The 20,150-nt window shown below is 45.4% G+C and overlaps 1 protein-coding gene across 3 annotated transcripts in view; it reads left to right on the forward strand.

Moving 5' to 3' along the window:
* LOC146869374 (solute carrier family 12 member 6-like) overlaps positions 1-20,150 on the forward strand; it is a 720,118-nt gene that overhangs the window by 393,040 nt on the left and 306,928 nt on the right. For all 3 annotated transcript variants that reach the window (XM_085599658.1, XM_085599660.1, XM_085599655.1), the window contains 3 exons: positions 18,285-18,459; positions 19,067-19,185; positions 19,995-20,093. In XM_085599658.1, the coding sequence (XP_085455784.1) occupies positions 18,285-18,459; positions 19,067-19,185; positions 19,995-20,093 (393 nt within the window). The remainder of the gene's footprint in view (positions 1-18,284; positions 18,460-19,066; positions 19,186-19,994; positions 20,094-20,150) is intronic.

Consider the following 20,150-nt stretch of genomic DNA (forward strand, 5'->3'; position numbering starts at 1 on the left):
CCGTCCATCACCACCCCCTTTTGTACCGCTTTGTTCGCCATAAGTTGGCAGGGTATGCTCAGACGTGAGTCTCTTGCTCACTTTGCCACTGGATTCAAGCAAGCCTGGCTGAAGACGGCTGAAATGCCAGAAACCGGTCCTAGGAAGCTTGTTTCCGGTCCAGGGAAGGCATGGCTTGACAGTTTGGGCTGGACTGTTCCCATGAGGCACAGGGTCAGACTGATTTGCATATGGCCATGTCTGAACTGGGGTGGCAGAGTGGGCTATAGAACGGTGATGGATCAAACCCAGATCTGTTGACTGGGTGCGAGTGTTTGATTGGTTCTGATGCTCCGTCCATCACCACCCCCTTTTGTACATAATTAGATGTTGACTGGGGAAGAGAGACCAAGGATTTAACAAACTAATCTTCAATAATTTGGAGTGGTTCAGTATGTGCCGGACCCCAGACACCTGCTCCATATGTGGCCACCGATTTTGTTTTCGCATGATAGATATGCTTGACAGTAGCCAGAGGATTTATGCCCATCCTTGACATAAATGCCTTTAGTGCTCCCAAGCTTCTTTCAATTCCCATGGCCCTTGCGTCAATTAATCTTGACCACGTTTGGTTCTTATCAAAGAGTACCCCAAGATAGGGAAAGGACTCCACCACCTCGATTTTCCCTGACTCTGTGTGGAGATGGGATGGTTTACCTCTAGCACCCCCAGCAATAATTACGAACGATTTTGACTGGTTAACCTTCATGTCAAGAGAGTCCATGAAGGCGGCATAGGTGGTGATTAGACGACGCATCCCTATCCCTGTTCTGGCAATGAGGTCTGCGTTTCTGCATATGCCAGAATTGGGAGCTGGATGGAATCCGACACGGGGAGGTCAGGGGTTACACCCAAAAGGGCATTCCCCACGCCATTCATATAGATGGAAAACAGGAACGGCGCGAGGACACAGCCCCGTCTTACCCCCCCTTAAGATCTTAAAAGGGCGGGTACATTTCCCATTTTTTCCATATCTGACCGATGCTGATGCCTCCGAGTATAATTGCCGGATAAAATCAATTATTGGAGGGTCGATTCCCATCTTTTCCATGATATACCTGAGCTTTGGGTGGGAAAGGCAGTCAAACACTGCTGAAGGGTCCATAAAGGAGAGATAAATGTTCCCACCCTTAGCCCTTGTATATTTGTCAATGATCAATGAAAGGTTCAGGCACTGATCTACGGTTCCTTTGCCCTGTTGAAACCCTACTGGGCCTGCATTAGTATGTTCTTATCTACCCAAGCCTCTAATCTAGCTAAAAGCAGCCATCCCATGAGTTTCACATTGGTATCTAGGAGGGAGATAGGCCTATAATTTTTTGGGCTACTCTTGTCCCCCTTTTTATAGATAGGAACTATTATACTTGTTTTCCATGGCAGGGGCTACGATATGCTATGATATTAAAAACATTGGTCAGTAAAGGAACCCAGAGGTCATAGTTGTCCTGGGAGAAGTCAATTGGGACCCCATCCGGGCCAGGGGCTCTTCCTGTACTGCATGACGATAGGGCGCTCCTAACCTCAGTAAGTGAGAATGACAGGAATGCCCTCCTTCTATTCAGAAGAACGGTGAGTAAAGGACAGGAGACTCCGCGGACGAGAAGATATTAGCAAAGTGCTCCATCCACTCCTCCTCACCAACGTTTGTATCCAGCGAGGGGTCCCTTTGGGTCTAAAAGTACGGTGAATTGATTATGCCCCCCAAAACTCTCTGCTGTTTCCCGACATAGTTGCTTGGGCGAGCCTTTTCCCAAATCTCCTCCCTTAGTGTTCTCTCCCTTTTTCTTCTAGCCAATTTAAACTGAGTGTGGAGTAGGGCAATCTGAGTTTGATCACATGGCCGAGTTTTGAGAGCAAAGGTAAGGGCTTTCTTGGCTTTACTACAGGTGGGGTCCGACCATTCCTTTTGATTAGGGCTCTTTCCAATACTTTTATGCTTCAGAAGATCTGTGAAGAAAAGGACCAGGGGATGACGGTGCTATGCCTAATTCCACACACCTTTCAATACTAGTTTGGGTCGTTTTTATTATTTCGGGAATAAATTTAAACCTATCAATTTGAGCCCATTTCAATTCATAGCCGTTTTTCTGGCCAATACAGGGTGATCGACTACCAAGTGCGTAACCTTCTCACTAGAATTCAAAGTTATTATACCAGTTAAAATAGCATGGTCGCTAAAACTATTAAAATTAGCGTCTGTATTACTGAAACTACCCTTGATCTTAGAAGAAACTAATAAAAAAAATATTGTTGACTCAGGCCTCTCAGGTAAAAGTTTTCATGGGGTAACCCTCTGAATTACCCCCAATGTTCATGATGGCCAGGTTTCTAGAAAACAGGGTCCAATTAGATGCTATGGGCAAAATGGGAGACAGGATTACCCATCAAGTCAACCAAACCGCATGGTTTGTCTTGATTATTTTTTTTTATAGGTTTTTATTGAAAATATAAACAAATAATACAATACCACCAATAGCACAAAGATCAACACAATACAAATCATGAAATACATAATATCCACAAAACAACATACACCAATACAAATACAATGATTATGGTTTGTCTTGCTTATGTTTACATGGGTTGATATTAAAGTCTGCATCCAAATTATAGTAAATACCTCATCTCGCTTGTTGTATTTAAACATCTCCTCAATTTAGGTGTTGACCTCGTCTACAACCATGTGCATTTTTGGGTCGAAGTTATTATAATAATTTATCAGAATCCAAATACCCATTTTCGGAAACTCAAAAACAAGGAAGTGAAAGAAAGGGCTCCTGTCATCAAACTTCCTTATTTTTAATGACGATGTATTTGGTATTAGAGTTAGGAGGCCCCCCTTCGCCCTCCCGGCAGTTGATGGCAAGACCATTGTTTGAAAAGAACAGTAGCCAATGATTAAAACTTGTTCCATGGACCATGTTTCCTGAAAGCAGGTAATATCATTTGCCTGCCAGAGATTTTACCAATGTACGTTATCCAGCTTTTTGCTAATTCCTGCCATGTTCCAAGAGCTTATTTTAAATAGGCTATTATGCTTTCCCCCAACCTCGTTCTGTCTGGGGGAAAGGGGAATGGTAAAAGGTAAATGGTGCATTGCTTTTATCATGTATCCACGTAAGACCTCTTTAAAAGCATCTCTTCCAGCCCAGCATTGGTTGCGGTACCCTCGTTGTCTTGAAAATATGATGAAATGGATTGTGATAGAGAGGTGTATAATGGGGCATCATTAAGGGCCAGATGTAGGTAAATTAAATTTAGCGAGTCTTTAATAGCGAATTTTACCGATTTGCTATTAAGGACTGGCTAAATTGAATGTAGGTGGGAATCGCTAAAATATTAGCGATTCCTTAATATTCCTTAATAACGAATCGCAAATTGAGATTCGTTAATAAGGAATACCTACCCATTCATTCCTATGGGCTAAGAGGCCCATAGGAATGAAAGGGAAGATATTCACTATTTGCGATTCGGTATTAAAGAATCGCAAATAGCGGGAGCTATTTCAAGGGTGCCAGGGTATCAAAAGGACACCCTGTTGCACTCCTTAAAAGTGCATGTGTGCACATGTGGCGCACATACATGCCCTAAGGGCATGGATGTGTGCCACATGGTACTTTTAAAAAAGCAAAAAAGTGCTTTTTTAAAGGAAATCGCTAATTACCACCAACTTGAAGTTGGTGGTAATTAGCGATTCCTTAAGGCTGAAGTGCACTTTTTTTTGTGCCACTTCCATTGCATTTAAGGAATCGTAATTTCCGATTCCTTAAATGCAAGAGCAAAATAAGGAATCGCAATTTTGCGATTCCTTATTTTGCAAGTAAGTTTACACTCACCTACATTGCTCTCAGCGAAATACCGGTCGGTAACGCAGAAATTCTGTGAATTGCTGCGTTACCGCTCGGTATCTGCCCACCTACATCTGGCCCTATGTGCCTCTGGGGGCAAGCGCAAATTCAAGATTCTAGATTTGGTTTTCCGCCATGTTAGCTGTAGTTGTAGAGGGCTGTGGTTCGATAGTGTACGGCCAAGGTATTCTGCATGAGACACCCTGGGGAGGGCCTCGTGGGAACAGTATATTAGGTCTATTCTTGTGTGTAAGTTGGAGAGTCCTGAGTAGTAGGAGAACTCCCTCTGAGTAGGAGATATGCCGTGCCATGCATCCTGCAAGTGGAGAGTGGTGTCCCATGTTTCTGAGTGTTGTGACAAAGTGATGGATTGAGCACCTGGGAGCGGAAGGTGTGAGCGGTCCATTTCTAAGTCTGGAGTGCAATTAAAGTCCCTGCCCCAGTAAACTGGTGTTAAGGGATCGTGAAGTTGTGCTGGTATCAGCGATAACAGGAATAGGGATTGGCCGGAGTTGGGAGCATAGAGTGAGAACAATGGTATCGGCTGGCCATCTAGTACCCCCTCTAATATCGCGTAGGGCCCATGCGGGTCAATGTGGGTGTGGAGCACCTCCATTGGGGTACCGGGTCCCACCCATATCAAAGCCCCTCTTGCATATCCGGAGTTGAAGTGAGTGTCTGAGTGGACGCATGGTTTTCTTGAAGAAGCGCAACAGTAATCCTACGCCTCTGTAAGTATTGGTAGACCCGGTGTCATTTGCATGTCCCGCTAAACCGCGAACATTCTAGGTCAGTAGCAGTATTTGGGTTTCCTGGGTGCCCATGTGCGTAGACTTGATATAAAGAGACGGTCTGAGTCCCTTTGGGTCAGTAGCGTGTCCCCTTCCTGCACGTGTGTGTATGTATCCCGCGTGCTGTGCGGGCAGTTGTTTGTCCTGATTAGTGACTACTATTTTGTAGCACAGACAGCGCTACATAAACAATAACAATCCCCAACTCCCATTCCCAGGCCTATGTGCCAGCGGGCAGCCGGCCATCAGCACTTAACTGCAATACAATTGTACTTACGATTAAAGAGAGAAAGAAAGGAGACAAAAAGATAAAAGTATTGATGTGGCTTCTGTGTCAGTCACACAATGTGAGTGGGGAGTGAGGGATGTATGGCGAGCTGGGTGTGCCCGTTTGTGTGGATTATTGTTCAAAACCCTAAAGTGTCTTATATAGTAATGTTCAGGCGGGGGTGCTGTGGCAACCCTCGCCGGTACTCACTCGGTTGTGGGATTATGTACCAAACCTGTGTGGGGTGCATCACATCCGCTTGTCGGACATCTGCAGGGTGACGGTAGGTCCTCTGCCCATCACTGCTGTTTGCTGTGAGTCCGTCAGTGATGGGGTGTCCTCCGCCAGGTTCATCCTCTGACCTGGATGTTGATGGGGGTAAGACTCCACATACCTTTTGGCATTCCTCTCCGCCTGAGCCCTCTCCCTCGCAGCTTGGTCCTTGGTAGGTCCCTGTTGACGTCTGCTCCATTGTCCGCGGCCTCTCTGTGTTTGCCACCGCTGCCGACCTTTGGTCGTTACTATCTTGATGGGGGCTAGGCCGTTCGGTTTAATCCAGAAGTTGGTTTTGTCTTCATGCTGTATCTTAAGAGTGGCTGAAAATTGGAGGGCATAAGTCACGTAGTGTTCCCTCTGGGTTTTATTCATGTCGAGGAAGAAGGACCTGCGACGTTGTACCGCTAGTGTGTATTCCGGGTTTATGTGCATCAGGGCGTTTTCGATCAACCAAGGGCTGCATGCTCTCATAACGTGCAGTATATGATCTGTAGTTGAAGAGGCATGCCACCTCAGGCCTCGGCAGGGATCCTGGTCGAGGTGGGCCACCCAGCACTCTGTGGGCCCTCTCCACAGAGAAGAATTTTGATTGTTTGCCCTGTAGGAACATGTCAACAAATCAAGCCTCGAGGTAGATTTCCATGCTTTGGCCCTCACCACACTCTGGGAGGTCCACTATATGGACATTGTTCCTGCGGGATCTTCCTTTTTGGTCCTCCACCTGGTCCCGAAGGTATTCCACCTCCTTTTGTAGAGTCTTAAGCTGTTTATCCGTTTCCTTTACCGTGGGCTTCAGGGCTGCCAGCGTTGACTCAGAATTCTCGACCCTATGTTTAAGTTGCTTATGATCTTCTCGCATGAGACTCATCTCGTTGCATAGTGAGTAAATCTTGGGTCCTAGAATGGATTTGATATCTAGGACTTCTGCCTTGAGTTCATCAAAGTAATGTGAATGATCAAGTAGTGCTTTTGGCATTTGTCTCTGTGATCAGTCCGCAGGGTCGGGGGCGCCCCCTGTTTGTGCTTGGGCCTATCCAGTTTATTTTTGCCCATCTTGAGGGAGGTAGTGTTTATGTTCTCAACGTTGGGTTGTGGCCTTGTGGAATGCAGAGAGGGGGCACCTCCTATTTGAATCCCCGCAGGGCCCGGTCAGTTCCATGGGCTGATGCTTCCGTCCCAGGCAGGGGGACAGTTCTTAACCCCTCCTGTGTGCGTGGGACGTGGGGGAATAGTTGCTTAGATTACACGTCACTGTAGGTCCCCCACGCCCCCACCTGATGACCGCTAGCCTGCCATGGGGCTCTGTGTCGCTGAGCCTGAAGTCTGGGGCTTATTGAAGGTGAGGGATGGTATCTCTTGGACCGCAGCCCATGCTCCCCTCTGATGGGGCAGTAGTAGTGGAGGGCTAGAGTGGAGTTTTCCCTCCTATTCCCCCTTAGCTTTGTATACAGAGAGATGGAGTTCTTGTGGCACTACCAAGGCGAGCGTAAATCCAAGTGCTCTCATGTAATTTTGGGCCTTTAAGGCCTCAGTGTGCTGCTTTCTCATGATGCAGACATGTTGATGGAGCAGTAGAGCTCCTCAGTACTTCTTTGGAGCCAGTCTTGCTCAGTTACAGAGAATTATTTTCCACTGTGGGCCAATCTCTTGTGTTGCATCTTGCCAATCTCTTGTGTTGCATCTTGCATCTTGTTGTTCCTGTCATTGGGGTTGGCATCCTGTCATTGGGGTTGGCATCCTCGCCCAGGTCTGGGGCACCTGACAGCAGGAGGCGCAGCTGGCCATCTGTGCCTTCCCCCCAGGGAGGTGACACTATTTCAGTTGAGAGGGGGGGGGGGGCGAGGGTGCCAGATGCCGGCAGGCAGCACAGTTGTCCCCGGATCAGGAGCATCCGGCACCTAAGGGTCCGCACTCAGGCCTGCCACCGTAGATTCTCCATCGCAATCGGCCCACCGCGTTAGCCAAGGTTTACATGATATGCATAGCACCTCTGGGTCGTCGCTGTCTCCGGGGGGGCCACATCTCTGCAGCATTCCCGCCAATGTCCCGCACAGCTCTGGCCGTGCACGGCCATGTCGGCTCCCTCCGCCAAGATCTCCCCACTGGGTGCGATGCGCCTCCCAGTTGGTGTCAGAGGTCGTGGCGCACTGCCACCACCCATGTCGGACGCAGCAGAAGTGCCACTGCTCGTCGCGGAACTGCCCCCTGCGGGTCCAAGGAGCTCCCCCCAATGATGAAGGGCAGTCTTCCGACCTTTGGGCCCCCGTGGAGTGGCGCTTATTCCAGGATGTTTAGTGGACCTCAGCTGAGCTACTCAGTGCGCGTCCGCTCCGGTCGTCCATCTTGGCCATGCTCCGACAGGTTTTAAGTTCTACTTCTTGAGATATCCATGCACAAATTGTCCATGCAACAATTTTTTACCGCCTGTAATGTGAAGGGAAATCCTCTGACACCTCTGCTCTTCTCAGCAGTTTACACTTCTTTTACTAGTTTTTGTAGATGTAATCCATTTCTGCATGTTGCCTACTGTATCTGTTCCAGATGATAGGATTGCACTTTAATTTCTTTTTCCTTGTATTGTTTGTGACTCACTTAGGATGGTTCTCTGGGTAGCCGGCTCTGGGAAAACTCCAGTTAACACCATTTAATTCAGATCTACATTATAACCATGTCTGATCCTCCTGCTAAATAAATAAATTTACGGTTTAGCATAAATATTATTCTTGGGATATGTTTTGGCAATCCATATTCAGAAGGCATTTATCGTTTGTATCCCAGCATGTGCCTAATTGTTGTGAAATGTTCAAGTACGTTTCAGCAGAAACCACAAAGAGTAGGAAAAGTCTGTTTTCTTTCAGAGAGAAAAGTTTATTAGTAGTGTTTTTCCTACTTCTGCTTCTAAAAAGATGCAAAATTATATGCATGCTGTTGTACCAACTATTCAAGATAAAAGGACATTTTAGAATTTAAATAAAGGTCTACTTTGTGAAAATAATGCCATTGCCCCTTGTTAGGTCCTCAGTCTTGTTAATGACTAAATGGTGGTAAAAACGTGCTTATTGTCACGTCCTGGCTAGCTTGAAATCCATTTTGTCCCTAGCTAAGAGTAGAATTATTATGAAGTACAAGACGGTAGTGTCCAATTAAAACCCCCCTTTCATCACTGCTGTGACATTTGGCTCCCCCGCAGTTAGATGTCCAGCAAACGTCTTGTTATCAATTCTAACAACGATGGACCTCTTGTATAGGAGATCTCTGGAGTCAGTGACCCATCCTCTTATACTCTGCATTTAATCAGCAAAATATTCTGTGTCCAATTGTGTACCACCAAAACTGTTCAAGAACCTCCAGCTCATGTTGAATACCAAGGGGCTTCCCTACCTTATTTTCCTATTTATACAGGTCAAGAAGAATCATGTAAGGATATGTTGTACGATAATGATAGCAATTGGCAGGGGAATTACAGTGCTCCGGGAGATGAAGAATGGGGACGTTGGACCACCCATTGCAGATCTGCTGGTTCACCCAAATATTTGAAAATGGCTTTCATTGAATAGTGGATTTCTATTACATTTTCCTTTAGTGCACAGTAGGGAAAATAACTATTTTATCAATGGCTTCAAAGTGAAATCTTGCATATAAAGAGACCCTAGTACATGAAGACTTTTGGGAAGAAAGCCGTGATGACTCAGGCTCTAGGACAACATCCCTCTTGGTTCATAGAGTTTCTATTGTTCACCCTCTTCCAAGATATCTAGTTTCCTATGCACACTCATCCCAAACAACTGATATTTCTTCAGTTTTTTGTCACGTTGGACACCTTGAACTTTTAAATATTGCACTATTTGGATGAGTACCTGCAAAATTAATTGATGGTGGGATAAGCAGAGATCAACAACTGCAATCCTCGCTCTTCTGCATTGAAAGCTAAACAAGCTTAACACTACGGTTTAGACTGACGTGCTCCCTTCTTAAGACAACAAAATAGCTGGAGACTTGCAGCCCAGATCAAAAGCCATTCATCCCGCAAACTATGGAAGTACAATTTCATACCCTGGGCCATATCCTTAAGCACTCCACTAGTTACTTTTGAGTAACCAGGAGGCCAAACCAAGAACATCTGGTTAGCTAGTAGCAACAGATGGAAGACTATTTGCAAGACATAGTAAAGGTTATGGGAGCCTAAATTAGGTTAGTCTCATAGCATCATGCTTTCAATCTTTCCATCAGCTTCTCTTTTGAGCAACCTCAGTTTACCTTAAGAGTTTCCCACTTAAGTATTCTGTCCACAAAGGAAGGCACCTGCACATACTTTAATAGATAAATGTGTCAGAGCGGAGTTATTGACACAGCTGTGAAAACCTTTTGGCCCTAAATTAATTGTCCTTCATTAAGGATCCAGATGAATAACATGACCTTCCTCTTTTAGAGATAAAACAAGGGGGCATAAACTGAAGTATACTTTCCACCGAAGCATAGAGGTTATGGCACTGGGGAGTTTAGAACAAGGTTTCCGTTTTGAATGAGCACTTTCAAGGCCTCACCAACAACCTGGCAGAAACCCTCATCAGGTACAAAAGTTCTTCCTACAAATGGAAGCTAAATGGTTGACAGGTAAATTATGTCTTCAGCAAGTGTAGAATTCTTGTTGGTCTGTTTGCAACAATCAAACAATTGTCATTACAGCTAACTGCTTGCCTCAGTAGTAGTTGGAGTTTGAAACGCTCCATATCACTAAGGATTGTAGGAACATCCACCAGGCAGTTAGAGCACAATCGTCAAGAAAGCTATAACAGTAAAGTGAAAGTGGTCTGTCACCAGTTAGAAAGTAAGGGCCTGCATCCAGTTCTGTCCAAGCTCTCCAGCTGTGGCATAACGTCTGTCTTTGCACACTTTGACCTCCAGTACTAGTTGATCAGGGTGCATGTTGCTGGTATTTTAAGAAAAAAGAATAGAGCCAGACTCCAACTTGCTGGTATTTCAGTGCATGCTAAAAGTTTATGAAGACCTCTTTTGCACATTTTCACTGGTTGTGTAAGCGCCATGTAAATGGAATTTCAGTATGGTTCATCCTAACACAATAAGCATCTTTTCTGTACAGAAGAACCCTAGGTCAATTGGTCTTAACCTGTGGTCTGGGCATCTTTGGGCATTCGTGAAGCCTACTCAGAGGGCCCAAAACGTCTTAGAAAATTAAATAATATTAACAGATTAATAAATTGTACACAATTAGAGAAGTAAAATGTGCAATTGAAAATGTTATTTTAAAAATTCTGTAAATGCCTAGGAATTCAAAATCGGAAGCTAAAAAATAGTTCATCAAACATTCAAACAGAACATAGTATGTATGATAAGTGGCCTCAATTGAATTTAAAAAAGCTCCAACCTTCATAGTCTTGTGAATTAAATAACATTTGTCATAATTTCTATATTTTTTGTGATGATTGCTTGTTTCTGTAATGTTTTGTGGTTAAAATTCTAAAAAAATGCTTAAACGCTTAGCATGAGGTCACAGGCTTCCAGTAATTTCTCAATGGGGGTCCCTAGATTCCAAGATGATTCATTGGGGGTCCCTGAGGTCCAGCAATGATTAAGTCGGGGTCCACAGAAGTCGGAAGATTATGAACTACTGTTCTAGGCAATGCTAAGAAATAAGCAAATATGTATTACATTTGACCTTAAAGATTTTCACCTCAGTCACTATGTAGTTCTTTCCACTCTCTTTGCAGAGCCATCATTTTAAGCAAATCAGGCTCTCTATTACGTGGAAATGAAAAGATGCCTTAAGTTCTACATAGATAGAGCAAATGTTTTTAGAGCATTTCCTGGACTGTTTGTCTTCTTTGGCCATTTTCGCAAAGAGCAAACAATTTAAAAGTAATATAATTGATAAGGAGGTTGTAGCCTGCATAGCCTTCTGCCATAGCAATGGCGATAAGGATGTTTATCTCTTAAATGCTCTTAGAATTCCAACAAAGGCAGGACAGCTAGAGTTGCAGACTTTGTGCGAGTGCTATTACTGGATATCTTCAAAGCAGGAACTTGGTAGATGGGCATTACTTTCACAAACACTCCTGCTTGACCAACCCAGTCTAGCGTTTGACAGATGACGCTCGGGAACCATCCAGGTTTTTTTTATCGCACTGCTTCCCTTACGGACAATAATTAAGGAACTGTTCATTCTTATCGATAACTACAGTTGTATATAATTGGAATGTTTCAGACATTCTGTGTGACACTATATGTTCCCTTAAGAGGAAATAATTCAAATTCAGCCCAGAATGCAGAAGTCAATCTAGCCAACCTCAAATGCTGTAATTTATAATACATTCTTACTATCAGTCCATGATGTATCAATAAAGTACACCCTCTTAAGATTCTTTCTATCTCTCTTGCTCTCTCTCTCTAATATATATATATATATATATATATATATGTATAATATTATATATAAATAACCTGGGTTCATCAAGTCTTCACAATCAATAAATGTAACCTCTTGTGACTAATATCACACCCAGATATCAGCCAACGTTTGGAAGCCTTGTGTGAAAATCTAAGCATATCCTTGCTGCTTCCATACCAGTAAATAAGGTAATTGGAATTAGATGCTTCTAACCAAGATTGTGATGATCAGGAAGAACTGTCTCTGGCATGTAAAATAAGCTTTTCAGTTTGGTCTCAAGTATTCTGATTTCTGGTAACGCGTCATGCTTAGGTCGACAGATATCTAAGGCTGCTTTGATGAAAGAATCATTCATACTCATCAGTCTGGCCATTCCCAAACAATAGGAAATCCATCATTCCTTAGTGAAAAAGAATATTTAGAACTATATATTTTAATAATGTTGTCAGCTGAGCATTGTGTGAGGAGAATCATCCCAAGTTCAGCCTGAATGAATCTCATAGAGATTGTACAGAAACCCAAAGCCTGGTTCAGGGATTTAGAAATCATATTTCATAGAGTTCGTGATTCTACCTATAGGAAAAGGCTGAATAAGTGTGACATTTGTAGAAGGATAGTCAGGAGAAGACACCTTCTCTTGAAAAAATAAATTGCTGCAGGGCTTGTGTTTGCAGAAACACCTGAATGAACTACAGTGTGTTGTGGACAGATGATGCCAAAGTTGAGTTGTTTGGCTGTAACACATAGGAACATATTGGGTGAAAATCGAACACTGCATACCACCACAAGAACTCCAAACCAACCATCAAGCATGGCGGTGGAGTCATGATGATTTAGATCTCCTTTGCATCGACAGGCACCAAATGCCTCGCAGTCATTGTTCCACCATTAATTCTATGTCAGGACCGTAGGCGAGGATTATGCTATTCTTTCTTCACTTTATTGAAAAGCAGCCACTTTAAAGTCAAAACTACTTTTCCCATGAACAATAGGGAAATAACATCAAAACAATAGAGTGCCAACAGATAGTGTCCCATCCATTGCACCAATCAGGAGTCCTCAGGTAGCTGATAGTCCTCTGTCCCTGACTATGCTTCCTCTTTCTTTGCTGCTTGCAGCCAAGATAAGTCTCCTTTTCCTTGTATTGCTTTCTGATGTAATTTATGGTATTGCTTAATATTGTTTTTCACCAAGATTAGTATTATCTGCACTGTTCGATTGTAGACTTTGTTACACGGCTTGACAGCCTGCGACGTTTCTTTGTGTTGATACGCGTTATCTGCACGGAGGCTGTCAGGTGCGCGCGCGCACCATATTTTTCATTTTAAACGCGCGGCGCCCGCTTTGCCTGATAAACGAGTTTTTTCTCAGGGATAATTCAGCTGCGAGTCGCCGCTACTCGGCGCCTCACTCCGGCCGTGGGAGTCTCCCTGCTCCCTAGTGGCCGTACCTCAGAGGGCGCCTGAGAGCGTCTCTGATGCGGCGCGCGCCTGGGATTCCGCACATCCCTGAGCACGTCGGATCCCAGGCTGCATCGCCGCGTGAGCCTTGTCGCATCTGCCCTACACCCCTGACAAGAGTCTGTGCTATATGCCTTTAGGCATTTATTTTTTTTATAATTTCCTTCACACGCCCCCTTGATCGCCCGTTTTCACAGGTCTGTAACTGCTGTTAAGCAGTCTTTGGCAGCGTTTCACTGCCTGGGGATCCGTATTCTATAGGCCAACAACACTCTGTTTAGAGTCTGTAGTACAGATTCAATCTGCAGGGATCCATTGGCTGGCAGACTGCCCAATTATATATATATTTGCACCAGGGCTGTTTGGGTCCCAGGCTTTGGGCCTTAAATTGCGAGCACTGCACGGCCATATTACCGGCTGACACCCAGCCCCCCTTTATTAGAGGTTTACCTCCTAGTTTCTACAGCCCTAGTCATCACTTACCTGTTATTCTACTTACCTCTCCATGGAGAACTATCAAGAAGATGTCTATCAAGACGATCAATGGGAAGAGGACCCACTTGCGGCTCTTCCATGGGATGATGACTTTTATGATGCGGTTGATGACTCTATACATAAGGCGGTAGAGCAGGCCATTACCCCTCTTGAAGAGCGACTGTCCCGAAAAATTGACCAGGCCTGCGAAAAGCTAGCCAGAGCCACGCAGGCTTCGTCCAAAGGTCTTTTCCCCAGCCGTCCGGCCTCGGACATACACCAACCACCAGCCAAACGTACTAGGGAGGCGGGGGTGGATTCTCATGCTTTCAGCCGCCTTAAACAAGCCTTTCTTGCAAGTTCTGTCCCGCCGGCAACCCCCTCTACTTCGGCAGACGGGGACCCTGGGGACGCGGACGCCTCTCCTGAACAGTCCCGTCCCTGGCTTCCTTCCAAGTCAGCGCCAACCTCTAGCGAGCCAAATTTGTGTGCGGACATGCTGGACCCGGACGACGTCTTGCATCCACGCTCCTCTGACTGGGCCCCCTCCGAGAAGGTCACCCAGTATGTGGCCAGCAGGATCCGGCGCCCTCTCGAGCCAACAGCTCGTAGTTGCCTTGGGGCAGAGTGCCCCTGTCTCTCCTTGGAAGGGAAGGTAGCCGCCACTCCTGAGATTGACCCCAGAATGGCTACCTTTTTACAAAAATTTGTCAAAGACCCTAAGAAAGGCATCGACAGGTCCTGGCGTGCCTGTCAAGACAAACTACTGGCTGTCTTGGGGCCCGCTACCAAAATCCTAGATATGGCCGAAGAGGCCAAGGCCTCGGACTCTCTCATATCCCCCGAACATCTCTCCTCCTGGGTCCAACGTGTAGTGGTGTTCCTCAGGGACGCCAACTGCACGCTTTCCACAGAGCGGCGCAGGTCGCTTCTAATCAAGGTTGACCCCAAACTTGGGGACCTGGCAGACACTGAAGCGGGACCAGTCGCACAGGCTGGCCTCTTAAGCGAACCCTTTATCAAGGAGCTAGGGAGGTTTGTTAACACCTGTACCTCCCTGGATAGAGCGCAGACTTTCATCAGGAAGGTGTTTCGCCCTCGGGTTTTCCGCGGGGCCGGACGAGGTAGGGGCCGCTCGTCCGGCCGTCCAAATCAGCACAGTGGGCAAGGCTCCAGTCAAGGACAATATCAAGATCAACCCCGCTTTGGGAACTTTTACCCCACCGATGGACGCCGAGGCAACAACAGAGGTGGCAGAGGAGGAGGCTGATCCAATTCTTCCGGTGAGTGTTCTCCCTTCTTCCCTTCTAAAAGTGGGGGGGCCGCCTGGCGCATTTTTTCCCAATGTGGACTTCCATCATGGGGGATGCTTGGGTTCTGCAGACTGTAAGGGGCTTTCACATAAAGCTTCAGGGGACCCCTTTGCAACGCACTCCTTCCCGTCCACTCTGTTTTTCCGAGGCAGACGCTGTCCTGGTCGACCAGGAGGTCCATTCTCTTCTAGACAAAGGGGCAATAGTAGAAACCCTGCAGCACCCCAGAGGTTTCCTCAGCAACCTCTTCCTCGTAGACAAAGTGGACGGGGGCCAGCGCCCGGTCATCAATTTACACGAAATCAACGAGTGGCTAGAGGGGATCCATCTTCTTCGCGATATTCTCTGTCCGGGTGACTGGATGGCGCGCCTCGACCTTAAATACGCTTACTTAGTGATCCCTATCTTTCCCCCTCACCGCCGATTCCTGCAGTTCCTTTGGCGCAACAAGACTTACGAGTTCTCCACTCTCCCATTCGGCCTGTCCTCCGCTCCCTGGTGTTTCACCAAGGTTCTGCGGCCGGCGATAGAACGTCTTCAGGCGTCGGGCATGCGACTCATCGTCTATTTAGATGACATTCTGCTAATGGCGCAGGATCCTCGAACCCTTTCTCGGCACCTGCAAACCGCGGTGGATCTCCTTCAGAACCTAGGGTTCGTGATAAACGAAACCAAGTCCACTCTGGTTCCTTCCCAAAAAGTAGTATTTCTCGGTTTCTTAATAGACTCAATGGAATCTACTCTCAGCCTTCCTGCTCGCAAGATGCCGAAAATTCGCAACGAGATTCGGAGGTCTTTATCCCTGACTCAGATTTCCCTCAGACAATTAGCTCGGGTGGTGGGCTTACTATCTGCATCCATCCAAGCTATCTTCCCGGGCCCGCTTCACTACAGAGCACTTCAACGTCTCAAAGCGGCGCATCTCCGCAAGGGCCGATCATACTCCCACAAAGTGGGTCTGACACCGGAGGCCAGGGAAGAGCTTCAGTGGTGGCTTTCCAACATGGAAGCCTGGAATGGTCGGGCCATTTCGGGTCCGCGCCAGACATCGTTATCGAGTCCGACGCGAGCAGATCCGGCTGGGGCGCGAAGTGTGGCGACTTCACCACGGGGGGGTGTTGAATCTATTCCAATCATGGCAACCGAATAGATTCCTCTCCAGGAAGGAACTGTCAGCGAAGCTAGCCATGCTACTGTGTCTGATCTCTTGCAGACGGGTTTCGGACGACAGAGCTCTGGATATGTCCGGCAGAATGTTCTCCCCCGCTGGTGTAACGTTCACCATTCGTAGGCGCACTAAATGCGGTACGACTTCTGTGTCCTACTCCACCTTTCCGGACTCCCCGAAATTATGTGTTGTTGCGTGTCTCAAAGCTTATGAGGAGATGACAGAGGAATTCAGGGCTCCTGGGGAACGCCAGTTGCTCATAGCACTATAAAAGCCCCACAAGGCGGTGTCTTCCCCCACGATTGCCCTTTGGGTGCGCTGGATAATGCAAGAAGCAGGCATTTATGTACGAGCGTTTGGTTCTCATTCTACCAGAGGTGCTATGGCCTCTAAAGCTTTTACCCTGGGAGCTCATCTGGAAGACATCCTGAATGCTGCGGATTGGTCTTCAGACTCTACCTTTAAACGGTTTTACTTCAAACCGGTGGTTTACATGGCTCATTTGGTTGTGAGCAACCTTTAAATGAGCATAATCCTCGCCTCCGGTCCTGACATAGAATGAAAAATTTCCTAGCTAACGTAACGGAAAGTTTCAATTCTATTAAGGACTCAGAGGCGAGGATTATCCCACCCAGGGTACAACTTCGTTGACTACCTTCCCTCCCTCGTATTTGAGTAAGTACGATGTTTTAGTACTGGTGTTTTGATATGATTCCAATGTATTGTACTTGCATACATACTTTGAAGTTTCTTTCCTCAGGGCTAAACCTTAGCCATTACTGTCGCTCATGCTTTTTTTAATTTCCAGGGGATTCAAGCAAACAAGACTCCTGATGCGGGTTCACTGGCTGACCGAGCGACGAAAGAGGAAGCATAGTCAGGCACAGAGGACTATCAGCTACCTGAGGACTCCTGATTCGTGCAATGGATGGGACACTCTATGTGTGGGCACTCTATTGTTTTGATGGTATTTCCCTATTGTTCATGGGAAAAGTAGTTTTGACTTTAAAGTGGCTGCAATTCAATAAAGTGAAGAAAGAGTAGCATAATCCTCGCCTCCGAGTCCTTAATAGAATTGAAACTTTCCGTTACGTTAGCTAGGAAATTTTTCATTCCTCTCTACAACTGCTCCTTCCGAGGAAATTGTGAGAGCACTTGTCCAACAGCTAAAGCTTAGCTGGAAGTGGTTACTGTGAAATAATTTTCAAAAAAGGCTTCTAGTGAGCAGGATTGGTGGGTCAGTGCCACAATGGATAAGGCATTGGCCTTTTAAGCCAGGGATTTTGAGTTCGAGTCCCACCTGAGGTCTAGGCTTCATCCTTCTAGACGTTTGGAGAAACCTAGATATATTCTCTAGGCTTACTCTCAGAAGCTTTCTACAGATCAGGTACTTTAAATTGCCCCATTCTACTTCTTCCTACTCAGTATTACCACTTCAGCATAGTGCAAGTATGATGACATTGCGGACTTCTGAGTTCTATCTTGTTAGCTACTTCGTTACTTGAGTCCTTAAGTATGGATAATACTAATAGTGAATTTATGCTTATGACATAATGAAAACTGGTTCCCTGTGGTCTGTTGTATCTCTGTGGCTTCAGTGCCTGATGATCTTATGGTTGATGACCTTGATCTACTGATCTTGAAGGCATTGGCTGGTTTTGAGTGTAGTTGTAGGAGGTCATTGAGTCTGTTCTGTATGGTGGTTCTCCTTCTATACCCCCCAGCTCCCCACTCAAGGTATCCATATGGCTCAAGTGTTGGTAACTAATGTTATGTTGAATGTTTGCAATGCTGTTTTTATGTGGTCACACTTGTGACTATTGAGGCAGAATCTAACTCCCTGATTCTGTAATCTTTGTATTTTCTTTTTCTGTCATTTGTTTTGGAATCCAAAATGGGCGACATTAAGTAATAGAAAGTAATGCATAATCCACAGTAAATGCAGATTGAGGTTTATTAAGGCAATTTAGTTGATTTAAAGCCATGCTTGGGATAGCCTGCAGATTATTTAATCCAGGGAGCATTGAAGTATTCCTCCTTTTACTGCTTTGTAGAAGGTCGGTTTTTGATGCTTATTTTACACCTGCATTGGCTGAGATGGTCTACCCTACCTTATGGGTTTTCCATAGATTCGTTGTGCACAAGGCAACCAATTACGCTCTTTTGTCTGTGATGTATTATTTTAGAGAACACATTTCTAAACTGTCCAGCAAACACCAAACTCGTGTTCCCTTTCCTCAGGTTTGGCCATGCAGTGAACAGGAACTTGGTTGTTGGTACACTGTCATGGCCATCTCCTTGGGTGATTGTGATTGGATCCTTCTTCTCCACCTGTGGAGCCGGTCTTCAGAGCCTGACTGGTGCCCCACGACTTCTGCAAGCCATAGCCAAGGACAATATAATTCCGTTCCTGCGGGTAAGAGTTCTCCATTATCATATTTTAACATCTGCCACAATGCCACCTGCCACTCCCCCTATGAACAAACACCCCTGTTCCTACTGGTACGATATTTCCATCAGCTTATTGTTTTTCAGTGATGTATGTGACTTTTGCCCTTTTTACCTTCAGCATTTAGACTGAAACACTTGGAGCACATGGTCTGTTTTTTAAGCCATGGTTTGTTTTTTAAGCCATGGTCTCTTTTTTTAAGCCAGATACACTGACTCGCCTTCAGTCCAACCAAATAAACCCTCATCTCATGCAGTCCTCAATGATTTCAGTCAATCTGACAAAGCAGAAAGAATAATCCAATATGTGAGGGCGAAATCATCCAATCCTCTCTTTTTACCTTCACCTCACCGGGGATGACTCACTGACTGCCTTTGCATGCTTTGGAGCAATACAATGCCCACCACACACTTCTGACTAGGGACACTCATTTGCTAGTATGAGCAATCCTGGTCAGCACTTCCATGTGTGAGGTCCAAGCCATATTTCTTTCGAAGAGCACTCTAACCAGGTACACATAGTCTTCCATGTCTGAACTTTGTCCTAATTAGCTACTTATTTCTCAACCCAACAGGTCTTTGGGCATGGAAAGTCAAATGGTGAACCGACATGGGCGCTCCTCCTGACAGCTGCCATTGCAGAATTGGGTATCCTCATTGCTTCGCTGGACCTTGTGGCACCAATCCTCTCCATGTACGTGTTCTCGCATTGCTGTGGTTTAAATATCCCTTCATAGAAACCACAGTGTATTCATAACTCTCTTCTTTAGTCTTTGATGGACTCTAAACCTGAGAGATTAATTTGTTGACTAAAGCAGTTCATTTCCTTTTTTTGTTTAAATTTGTTTGAGTTTTAACATTTTAGATACAGTTTGACAAACTTCTATTCAAATTGCATGCATGATTTGCATAATTGAACATACACCAATGAGAATCTGCATAAGGAGAGCGCGCATTCCTTATATTGTTTGCGCGTCATATAACATGTATTGTGAGTGTTAATACTTAAAAAAACAGGGTATATATTAACTGGGGCATTTTTGTGTCGTATCATTTATAAACCAGTTCATTCTTAGATTCATGTTCCTCTGTTTCAATAATATTGTCATTCTGTGATGAGTTATTTCTTGTCCTCAAGAAAGGCATCACAGCATGTGAAGGATTCTTGGACTGTTCTCTGGAAGGATCGACTGCAGGAATATTTGTAGCAGTAAGTGGGTAGATGAGTCAAATAAATGAGGTCGGTCTTTGAAAAGATCACCTTAAGATATCAATGGAAGTCTATGGCTTTTGCCTGTTCTATTGTTACTATCAAGCCCGCATGACTACGACAAGTTTAGCAACCTCTGAAGTCTGTCAGCAGTTAGTGCCACTCTATTTTGTCTTGAAAGTCATGTTGTTTTCGTGACAATGGTCTTAGACGGGTATTATTGATAGAGTGCCAAATGCCAATCTGAGTGCCGTTTTAATACATTTTGTATTTCTCTTTTTCATTGTCCCCAGGTTTTTTCTGATGTGTTACCTCTTTGTGAATTTAGCATGTGCTTTGCAGACTTTGCTCCGTTCTCCCAATTGGCGCCCCCGATTTCATTATTACCACTGGTAAGTGTTGTTGATTTGCCAAATATTTTAGCACATTAGCATTGTGGGCAGACAAAA

Source organism: Triturus cristatus, chromosome 1_1 (assembly GCF_964204655.1).
Source record: "Triturus cristatus chromosome 1_1, aTriCri1.1, whole genome shotgun sequence".
NCBI lineage: Eukaryota > Metazoa > Chordata > Amphibia > Caudata > Salamandridae > Triturus > Triturus cristatus.